Here is a 12,070-nt window from a genome sequence, read left to right as displayed (position 1 = left end):
AAAGATGGAGGATAGATCTCGCAGACACAATTTAAGGGCTGACGGGTTAAAAGAAAACAAAGGTGAAACGTGGATTGACAGCGAATTAAAAGTCTGTAAAGTTTTTGAACAGCATTTCGGGCTAACAAATATTAGGATTGAAAGAGCTCTAAGAACTGGTCAGAGAGATTTAAACAAACCAAGAACAACTGTACTAAAACTGTTAGATTATAAAGATAAAGTTAAAATTCTAAAAAAAACATCTCAATTAAAAGGTAAAATATTTATATTAATGAAGATTTTTGTGCCGAAACTGTCACAATTAGGAAAGCTCTACGGGATCAGATGAAAGTCGAACAAGCGGCTGGAAAATATGCATTCATCTCTTACGATAAGTTGATCATTCGGGATTGGGCTGCGAACAAAAGTAAAATATTATTTTCGTAACATATTTATTTAAAATTTTATTTTACTTTCTATATGATACTTTGTTTAATTAATTATTTTAAATTTTACTTATAAAAATGGAGGTCAAATTTTCATTTAATTTTAATGATGAGAATGCTAATGATGATAACTATTTTAATGGAAAAAATTTAGAAAAGCGATTATTATTTAATTTACTCAATATCTCTGTCAGAACAGAAATAACTTTTCTATATTAAATGTAAACATTCGAAGTATTAACAAAAATTTTGAAAATCCTAAACTCTTATTGCATCAACTAAACCACGAATTTCAAATAATTTGTATCACGGAAACTTGGCTTAAAACCAACGGAAAAAATTCAAATTTTGAATTAAGTAATTACGTATCAGTTCACCAACCGTGTTTTAACTTCGCTGGTGGTGGTGTTAGTATTTTTGGCCACAAATCAATTAACATTATTTTACGTAATGATCTTAATGTTAATGAAACAGATTGTGAGTCGTTGTGCATAGAAATTATAAACAAAACCACCAAAAATATTTTAATTAATTCTATTTATAGACAACCATTTGGTAGTTTAAAAAAATTTAAAACTTATTTAAGCAGTTTTTTAATCAAAACTAGTTTAACATGAAAACATGTTTACTTAGCTGGTGATTTTAACTTAAATTTGCTTAATTATGCTTTGAATAAAAATGTTCAATACTTTTTAGATACTCTAACCCAATATAACCTAATACCAACTATAAATAAGTCAACGAGAATTACTAAGACTACGTCGTCATTACTTGATAATATAGTTACAAAAAATTTTCAAAACTATCGTTTAAGAACGGGCATAATCAAAACTGATTTAACAGATCACTTTCCAATATTCTTAATTACTGGTAACATTACCCAAAATAATCCCCCTCGAACTCTACAATTTTAACGCTACAGATCAATGAAAACTCCTTCTTGTATTTTCGAACTCTTTTATCAGAAAATATCGATTTGAATCTTATTTTACAATCCTATGAAGTCAATAATGCATATGAACTATTTTTAGCGCAATTCTGTAAACAGAATGACATAGCATTTCCTGTTAAAAAAATAATTATAAAATCCAAGTCTCTTTTAAACCCCTGGATGACCAGGGGACCAATAAAATGGACCAAGGGACCAATAAAATCGTCTGAGAAAAAATAAAAACTTTATGTTAAATATTTAAGGCATAAAACATATAAAAATGAAATAAACTACAAAAACTATAAAAACTTATTTGAAAAAATTTATTATGCAAAGTTGCTGGAAAAAACCAACGGCGACACTAAAAAAACGTGGAATATAATTAAACAAATAATTGATAAAAAATAAATGTGTAAAAAATAATCTCCGGCGAAAGCTTTTAATTGACGGGGAAATGATTAATGATAAAAAAATAGATGGAAAGCTAAATTCATTTTTTCTTGAAATAGGGCCGAACTTGGCGAGTAAAATTCCGTCAAGTACCATAGAGTTTGAATCTTATATTAAACCGAGTAATACTATTATGGAAGAATCTAATTTAAATCTAGGTGAGATAAGGAATGCTTTTAATAGTAATCTTAAAAGTAATAAAAGTGCGGGCATTGACAAAATTAGTGTAAATGCTGTTAAGTCAGTTTTCGATATCATTGAACCGTCATTATTTCATATTTTTTACCTTTTATTAAAACTAGATGTTGTGCCAAAAAACTTGAAGTTGCTGTAATCACTCCAATTTTAAAATCTGGTGACGAAACTAATATTTCAAACTACAGACCTATTTCCGTCTTACCTTGCCTCTCAAAATTATTGGAATGAATTATCTACAACAGACTTTATAACTATTTGATGTTTAACAGTTTGCTGTACAGTAAACAATTTGGGTTTAAAAAAGATAATTTAACTAACCATGCGGTAATCGAACTGATTAATCATGTATCAAATGCATTCAATCATGACTATTTTACCTAAGGAGTTTTTATTGATCTGTCAAAAGCCTTTGACACTGTTAACCATAAGATACTTATAAAAAAAGTTGGAACTCTATAGAGTAAAAAATAAAAACTTACTTTGGTTTGAAAATTACCTGGCGAACAGGTCACAATGTATTATTTATAAAAAAATTGAAAAAAAAAAAAACATTACATGTGGTGTACCCCAAGGTTCAATCTTAGGACCATTATTATTTTTATTGTATATAAATGATTTATACTTAGCATTAAATATTTTAAATGTTATAATGTTTGCAGACGACTCCAATCTTTTTTATTCCAACAAAAACATAAAAGTTCTCTTTAATATATTTAATGAAGAACTATTAAAAATAAACGAATGGTTTACAAGTAATAGGCTTTCGTTAAATGTAGACTAAATTATTTTATTCTCCAAACCTAGTAAAGGTAATAATGTTCCTCTAAAATTACCTAATCTGTTAATCAATAAAACATTTATTAAATGGGAACCAATCGCTAATTTTTTAGGAGTAATACTAGATGAAAATTTGTCATGGAAACCACATATAAAATACATAGAAAATAAATTCTCAATAAATATTTCCATATTATATAAAACTAAACCATATCTTAACACTGCTTCCTTGAAAAAAATATACTTTTCATTTATTCATAGTTTTATCTCTTACTCTAATATTGTATGGGGTAGTGCTAATTATAGTAAACTAAAAAAACTTTATAATAAGCAAAAACACGCATGCAGGATTGTATTTGGTGCACACAGAACTTGTCATTGCGAACCTCTTTTAAGGAAGGAACTTTTTTGGGCTCTAAGTATCTATAAACTTAATATACACCAAGTTCTACAATTCATGTTTAAAATAAAACATGGGGCTTTCTTCTATTGTATATCAGTCTTACTTTAGTGAAATATCGCACAAGTATCCTGCTAAATTTTCAATTAACAACTTTATTGTACCAAAAACTAATTTAAAACTAAGTTCTTACCAAATCCAATACCGTGGACCGTTTCTATGGAAACACCTTTCAAAATTTATTACAAAAAAAAAAAATATTCAAAGCATCTCTTTGGAACAATTCAGGAAAGAATCTAAGAGTCAATTATTACAAAATGACTTTGATTTAAAATATCTCTTTTAAAATAAATACATAAATAATATAAATTATCTAAAAAAATAGTTATTGACACTACTTCTCTTTTGTTGCAGTTTTATTTTTATTTAATTTTTTGTTGAAAAACTTTAATACTTTTATATTGTTGTTAATCTTTGATATATTGCGTTATATTTCAACACTAATATTTATATTATATTAATAATTATATTTTAACTAACGTGTATAAAATTCTTATTATGTACTTATCTACTTTTCATTTTTGTATATAAACTGACGATTTTTTCAATATAAATGGGGCTCGATGATAAGACAGTTTATGTCTTCTGCTTGCCCCAGCTCTCTTATTTATTAACACGATTTATTTTATTGTAAATTTTAATATACGGCAAATAATAATAATAATAATAATAACAATAATAATAATAATAATAATAATAATAATAATAATAATAATAATAAAAAGCACTAAATAGATTAACATTATATTAACATACATATTAACATTATTAAAAATAACATTATTAAAAGTTCATAATTGGTTTTTAATATATTTTAATTTACTTTTGTAAAGTTATGTCTAATAGTCAACGTGCCCCGATATCGGCATAAGTTGGCCAATGGGAATAAAATGGGGCAAACTAAATTTTCCCCAACATCTTTTTTTTTCTTCATTATTTCATGTTTTATTTTCTACAATTGAAAATTAGTTGTAATTTAATAAGAAACTCTTCAAATATTAAAAAAAGCGTAAGGTTTTTATTTAATTAATTCTTATTATCTATCCCAAGTTTATTTTTTGTTTTCAAAACTTTCAAAGCACAAATTAATAATATTGGAAGTGAAAACAAGCTATTTAATAAAAAAAAAATTGTTGACGAATTTTTTTAACATATGGCCAATGTGCCCCATTTATTATCATTTTATATCATTAGACCAACCTGAACTTCGTAATGTTTAGAGTATAAACGGTTTTATTCTTAAACCATCAATCAATATTATATAACATTATTTACTAAAATAATCCTTAAACCATAAGCTTTAAATTAAGAGCTTGAATAATACTGTTGATCACCAGTAAGCATATTGACATTAAACAAACTGTTCAAAAATTACTTTAATGAATAAAGAATCGATAAAACTTCAAAAACAAATTTAACTATGATCCAATAGTTAAGAAAGTTTTTTTGGAAAGAATGTTGATTTACTACCAACCTTTATCTAGATTCCCAGCTTGCTAAAGCGCATAGTCTTTGAATGAACTCAACTGGGCCTATCTATGCACTCTTAATCCTACCTAAGCACTCTTGATCCTATTTATGCACTCTTAATGCTATCTAAGCACTCTTAATCCTATCTAAGCACTCTTAATTCTACCTATGCACTCTAAATTTTTATTGCTCTAAATCACCCTTGATCTGAATTCAAATTTATACCCATTTTTACGATAGATATGTAGGAACAGTCATTAAAATAATTTCAATCATCAAAACCAAATAAGTTTATTATTTGTATTATAAGTAAAAAAAGCATAACGTTATGAAACAAAAAAGTAATTTTTTTTAATGAGTCTTGGCGTCTTTTCAGTAGTTAAAGTACGAGCTTCTTCTTCATAATTTCCTTGAGTTGAACGACAAAAGATTAAACTGTTGTGATTCTAATGCATCATTGTCGCTGTTATTGTTATTTTAAACATTTTCTTCTATCACCTTTAACACGAAGTTTTCTTTTTCTTTGATGCTCTCTTTTTTTTTTGAAAAAACTTTGGGATTTTTTTCCCTTTTTTTAACTGAGATTATATAACTTAAAGCGAATTTAACTCGGACAGAAGTGTCTGTGGGAATGTTGATGCTGACGCTTTGTTCATTAAAAAGGATTATTTGATCCAACCATCGAAACAAACAAAGCTGAAGCCGAATAAACATCTAGGAATGGAATAACAGTGACTGGTCCTGAATGGGATACAGTCATCCATATATGATTTTAGTAAATGGAGGAGAAGGAGGTGTTTAAAAGTTTGACGAGGTTTTGAAACCAAAACGATATCAATTTTAAAGAACTTTGTGTTTGTATTTTATTTATGTGCAGATTTAAAAAGAATTTATAAAAAATAAAATTAATATCATAAAAAAATAAAACCATAAAAAAATGATGGTAAATTCCGTTAGGGGTAAAAAAAAAACCGATAAGTTATTCTATATGGTCATTGGCTTGAGTTGGATATAAGTTAATTACCACAGGCTGCATTTTAATAACGTGTAAGCAGCCTTTACACTGACCAATCCAATTGTTAAATTTTTTTTTTTTTGAATCACTGTGCTTATCTGCGAAAAAGTAAAGCATCCTTCCGTAACTTTATTATGTTTATATTTTGTTAAATGTTTTACTTTCAATTTTTTAAATACTTTTTGTCATAAAAATCTCCTTCATAAAAAAAATTATTATTAAATTTCAACGCAAAATCTTGGAACAGCTCTGGCTCGAAATTGTCTCTCCTACATCATTGGCTACATCTATAAATATGATAAATGCTACCAAATCTTCTGGGATAACTATATTAAATGCTGCGACAAATCCATTCGGCGCTTCTCTAAACCAAACGAAGGCAGCCTTGGCTGACCAACGAACTTCTCTTGTTAACCAAGCTTAAAAACCTCGGTGCCTCAACCGCAACACGGGTGATTACTAAAAATCTGGACAAAATTGCTTACATCATATTTCTAATGCAACTAATTTTTATTTTTTCAAACAATTTTTAAAATGTTGCAAATTTATTCTTCTTTTGAAATATATATTAACTTTTAAATAAGTATTTTAAATTTAGTATTAAAATTGACGTCAAACGCAGAGCTCCAGAGAAAACGTGTGTACCAGTTTTATCAAGAAAATTCAGATAAACTTAAATCATTCACTGTTTCTCATTTTGAAGCAGAAAACTTATCAAGATCGATATATATGGAATTGTTAAATGTGTAGAAGAAGATAAACTATTTGAAAGGCAAACTGGTAGTGGTAAAAAGCCGAAAATAATGACTAAGCGCGCCATCAGTCAACTTACCAAGCTTTTTGACCATAAATGTGGCATTTCTCAGCGTATAGCTTCAAAAAAGTTCAAATGTTCTCAGTCACTTATTTCTAAGACATTGAAAACCAAAACATCAATAAAAAAAAGAAAACAAATGAAGATTCCAAGTCGAACTGAGAGCCAGAGAAAGCAAAAAACCTGACGTTTGAGAGTAAAAAACCAACGTTTGTGTGGTCAACTTTATAAAAATTATAAAGATTTTATTTGGGTTCTTGATGACGAGTCTTATTTTACTCTCTCGAACAGCCAAATTAATGGTAATGATAATTTCCATTCAAGTAGCATCAAATTAACACCAAATAATGTTAAATTCAAAGAAAAAAAGAAATTTGAAGAAAAATTATTGGTTTACGTGGTCATTTCGCCTTTTGGCCTATCAACTTCATACATTGTACAGTCTGGAACAGCTATTAACCAGCATATTTATGTTGATGAATGTTTGACTAAAAAACTATTACCACACATCAAACAGCTTCCGAAAAATACCAAATACATATTCTGGCCTGATCTAGTGCCCATTACTCAAACAAAGCTGTTAAGTTTTTGAATGAAAATGGTATAAAGTTTGTAACAAAAAGTGAAAATTCTCCAAATATGCCTGAATGTCGTTGTATTGAGGATTTTTGGTCTTGTATCAAAGGAGATATTTACAAAAATGGTTGGCATGCAGAGAATTTGGATCAATTACGCTCTAGAATAATTTACTGTTTTAAGAAATTCGACAAAGAGCTGGTACAACGCTTGGTAGAGTCTACTAGCAGAAGACTCGACACAATAAGAAGACAAGGTCTTGTTAATTAAGATAAACGTTTTTATTTAAATTAGAATAAATTTGCTATTTTATTCTTTTTAAAACAATAAAATAGGTCTTCTAGATTAAAAGTTATTTAATTTTTAGTTTTGTCCAGATTTTTAGTAATCACCCGTTAAATGACAAATCGTTCCTCTTGTCAGAGAGTACAATCTCACTATGGAGAAATTAACAGTATACGAGCAATTATCATCAATATACTACACAATCAGTTCCAGTCAGTATTTACGGTTGAACCGTCAGGTTAGCCTCTTCCACCATTCATCAAACACACAACCGCTTTAATATCCTTCGTTATTTTCACCAATGGTTCTATTCACAAAAACCTATCTGCTCTCAACGCCAACAAATCAACTGGGCCTGACTAAATTAGCCCATTTGTGCTTAAAGAATGTGCAAATGCAGTGGCTGCTCCACTCGCTATTTTTTTCAGAGACCGTTTGATCTAGAATTAGTCCCAAATTTATGGTGTTCGGCAAACGTAACGCCACTGTCCAAAAAAGGCTTCAGACTTGACCCAACAAACTACAGGCCAATCTTCATTACCTATGTACTATGGTAAATAGTAGAAACAATGGTACAATATAAGATCATCAAGTCAGCAACTTTATTGCCGATTGTCAACACTGCTGTTTCAATAAAAAAACCTGCGTCACGAAAGACCTAGACATTGTCACGGAAAACCAAATTCGTGACGTCGAGGTGTCACAAAAAACCTAAACGTTCAAATTAACAACAAATAAAGGCATGAGAATCAATTGGCAACGGCAGAATTGCGGCTGCCAAGGCCAATAATATCCTTAAAATTAAATCCTTGGAATCTTAAAATCTTCATTAGCAGAGTCACCAAAATATGAAAAAAGCTTTACACCACCTATATACGCCTACATCTTGAGTTCGCAGTCACAGCCTGGTGTCAGTATCTTGAAAAAGAAATAAATGCCATAGAACGCATCCAGCATCGGGCTACCAAAGTACTGCAAGAAATGAAGCGCTTCGACTACGAGACGATATGCATAAAACTCGGAATCACCTCACTACTCGGTAGACTTTTACACGGTAACCTCATCCAAAAATGAAGAACGACATCAACTCAGTTATTGGCATATTGCTCCACTTTAACATCCCACTAATCTGCGATAATCGCAACGCTTACATTGTAAAATGGACAACAATCGCTTCATTTGATTCAAATTTTTCAACAATCGCTCTCATGGAACACACTACCAAACAAAGTTGTCAATGCTATTAATATCAACTGCTTAAAAGCAAAGTTCGATCAGCTATCACCATAATTACCACAGTACATCATTTTCAGTGCAATCATGCACGAGCTAACCCGACTAGCTATTGATGAGCTTACGGACCGTGTAACGGCCCGTTCCGTGTAACTTGGCTAACAATTTAACTGATGTTAAATATAGTCTTTTGTTTTTCTAATAATGTTAAAAATGTAATTCGTTAATTTTGTTGCGACTTAAATTATTTTTCACTATTTTTCATATAAGACCAATGTCTCAGATAGACGAGAGAGAAACATGCACGGATCTTAAGAAAAAAGAAAAAGAAATTTTATTAAAAAAACAACAACTTAAAAGAAACGAAGAAAACGAAAAAAGGCGCCAAAAACGTGAAGAGCTAGAAGACGAGGTTTTTTTTTTTTTTATATAGAAAAATCAAAAACAACTTTTTAACTTTTTTACTTTTAAACCCTTAAATAAACAGTATGAAACACGCTTGTTTTCTATTAAATTTCATTTTTAGGATAAAAGGTACCGCGATCGAATTTTAAGGTTATCCAAAAAAAATATGAAGATGAGGGAAGAAAAAATGAAAAATATTTATAACGAAAAAAGCAAAGAAATAAAAATGAAGGTAGCAATATAAGTAATATATACATATATATTAGGGCCCTGCGAATCACCTTTTTTGGTTTCAAATCGAATCACGAATCAAAGCAGGCCTTGATTTGCAAATCGAATTGAATCTCGAATCAAATCTTCATTTTGAGGATATGTTTTAGTTAAACTTAGATTTCCTCAAAATGCTAATTGGACTCATGATTCAATTCGATTTGCAAATCAAGACCTACTTTGAATCCTGATTAGATTTTTAATTGTTGTTTTTACATTTTTAATTGTATTTTGATTACATTTTCAATTGTTCGCTTTTTTTATACACAAAATAAATGTTATTAGACATAACATAAAAATAAAATTATTATATAATAATTATATTATATAATATTATATAATATATAATAATTATTAGGCAATAACAAAAAAAATTTATATATGCAACAAACAGTAACAACGAATAAAGATTTTATGATTGAAAAAAGCTTAAAGAAGCAATTTGTTTCAGGTTGTTGACTTATTTAAAAGACGCCAAATGTACTTCAGTGAAAAAATGAGAGATGAAAAATTAGCCAACATTGATGAAACGAGGAAAAGGAAAAAAAGTCTCGAAGGACGAGAAAAAATCTATAAAAAGCAGCATAAACAAATTGAAGGTAAAAAATTTCACTTATTTTATTAGTAATATCTAAAGAGGTAATTCATCAGTTAAGCGGTGTTAATTAAAATAATTTTTTTTTAAGCTTGTTTTAATTGCGTCTGAAACAACGCATTCTTCCATAAATTAAAAAAAATAGATCAAATGAGGGCAAGGTTTAGGGTAATGAGGGTCATGATTAGGGTCAGACTTAAGGTCACGGATGGTCAGTTTGGCTAAGACAAGGGTAAGGTTGCTATAACTTGATAATAAAGCTTAAACCTCAATCCAGATCCTAACCCTTACATAAGCATTTATTTTTTCATTTGTGAAAGAGTGCGTCAGACATACTTATTAGAGATGTATAAACCCATCTTCAGAAGTATTTGTGACCGTTTTATAGATGTTCACAAACAGTATTTAAACAAAAACAGAGAAAAAGCTTTAAAACATCTTCATGAGGCTACTCTTTATTTTTTTAAAATGCAAAGAAGAAAAGAATGCCAAATTCACAAATGGAGAGAGAATTTAAAAAGTGTTGAAAAGAGGGAGCATATTCTAACATATTGGAGAAAGTTGAGATCCAGACTTCAAAAGGGTTCAAAGAGACAATCGCGCTGGAGAAGTGCTTGGGATATTAACCAAACTATTTTAAACCAAAGCTCCGAATTTTTAGAAGATTTCAAAATGGAAGACGAGAAACCTTATTTGGTATTTTATTTAAGTTTAATAATTTTGTATCTGTTCATCGTTACACTTTATTAAAAATAGTTTTAACGAAATTATGATATTGTTTTAAAGGAACAAAATGGATCGTTCCAAAAAGATGAGCGCGAAGAAGTGTCTTCAAATGGGGAATTTGTATACGAAAAAATGGGAAATATAGAAACTAAAGACCAATCTACTGAAACAGTTTTCGAAAATATAGCTACTTCAACACCTGTAAACTCTGTTCAAAATAACAGATTTATGGTATCAAATATTCGGTTTTCTCGTGTGGAAATGGAACGAATTCGCATTGTTGCCATCGATATTATTAACGCTAAACTATTATCAGCTGTAAATAATTGTCTCAGTGAGAAAAATGTATGTTCAATTGAAAGTCTTTTAAATAGTGAAGTAACACCAGAACTTAGCAGTGACATTCTCTGCTACGCCAAAAATTTGGCAGCTGCATCACTTATTAAAGCAGGGAAACATTTAGGTTTTGACAAAAATTTAATTATGTCAACATTTGGGATTGCCCCAATTGAAGAATCTATATTAAAAGCAATTAAAAATGAAGATGATCAGGAAGAAATAAAAAAAAGAAGTGAAGTTAGTTTATCCCAAACAGTTTCTAAAGTCGAGCTAGAAAAGAAGATATCATCATTGTCAACAAAACAAATGAGCAGTCAGCATTTGCTAACAAGTTCCAGTTTAGAGGTTCTTGAAGTTAAATCTTCTTTTAGTCTTGAAGTGGAAAGATTTGCAAAACACATATCAACACTTACATTAATAAGAGCTGGTGCTGCTTTAGGCTTTAGCAGTTTAGAAATTGTGGATGCATTTGGTATAGAAGTTAAAGTCGAAGATTTTTTACCTGAGATACAAAAGATAAATCAGCAGTTTGTCAAGGATTTAGTGAAACAAGCTATGATGCAAGCTGCTTTAAGTATAGGCTATACTCAAATCGAAGCGGAACTTGCGGTATATTTATTATATTTATGTTATTTTTGGATGTGGGTTATTTGTATATTTATGTTATTTTTGCATGTGGACATTTAAAAAATATTGCGAGGGCTTGGGGTTTCTTCGATTGAAAAAAAAAAGGGGGGGGGGGAAAGAGTTATGATCAAAAAAAAATTTGAAAATAATATCTTATAACTAAAACAAATCTTTTAAAATTAGTTTTAGTAATAGAATTCTGATAATAATTCGAAAAAAAAGTTGATAATAACATTATTCGATTTGATAATTGAATTGTGATGTGTTGTAACAGACATTCTATAAATTTTACAATAGGTTTCTTATAAAAAAAATATTTTTAAAAAAAGTTATTGAGGAGGGGTGCTAGGCCCCCCTGGCCCCCGGCGTTACGGCTCTAATATACTGTATATATAAATATATATATATATAAATATATATATATATATATATATATATATATATATATATATATATATATATATATATATATAT

At 29.2% G+C, this 12,070-nt stretch overlaps 1 protein-coding gene across 3 annotated transcripts in view; it reads left to right on the top strand.

The window, feature by feature from the left end:
• Positions 1 to 12,070, top strand: part of LOC100215779 (repetitive organellar protein) — a 28,096-nt gene that overhangs the window by 6,511 nt on the left and 9,515 nt on the right. For all 3 annotated transcript variants that reach the window (XM_065809754.1, XM_065809753.1, XM_065809755.1), the window contains exons 4-8: positions 8,905 to 9,046; positions 9,161 to 9,271; positions 9,761 to 9,908; positions 10,293 to 10,600; positions 10,691 to 11,578. In XM_065809754.1, the coding sequence (XP_065665826.1) occupies positions 8,905 to 9,046; positions 9,161 to 9,271; positions 9,761 to 9,908; positions 10,293 to 10,600; positions 10,691 to 11,578 (1,597 nt within the window). The remainder of the gene's footprint in view (positions 1 to 8,904; positions 9,047 to 9,160; positions 9,272 to 9,760; positions 9,909 to 10,292; positions 10,601 to 10,690; positions 11,579 to 12,070) is intronic.

This window comes from Hydra vulgaris, chromosome 11 (genome assembly GCF_038396675.1).
Source record: "Hydra vulgaris chromosome 11, alternate assembly HydraT2T_AEP".
Lineage (NCBI taxonomy): Eukaryota > Metazoa > Cnidaria > Hydrozoa > Anthoathecata > Hydridae > Hydra > Hydra vulgaris.
This window is presented reverse-complemented; position numbering and strand designations above follow the sequence as displayed.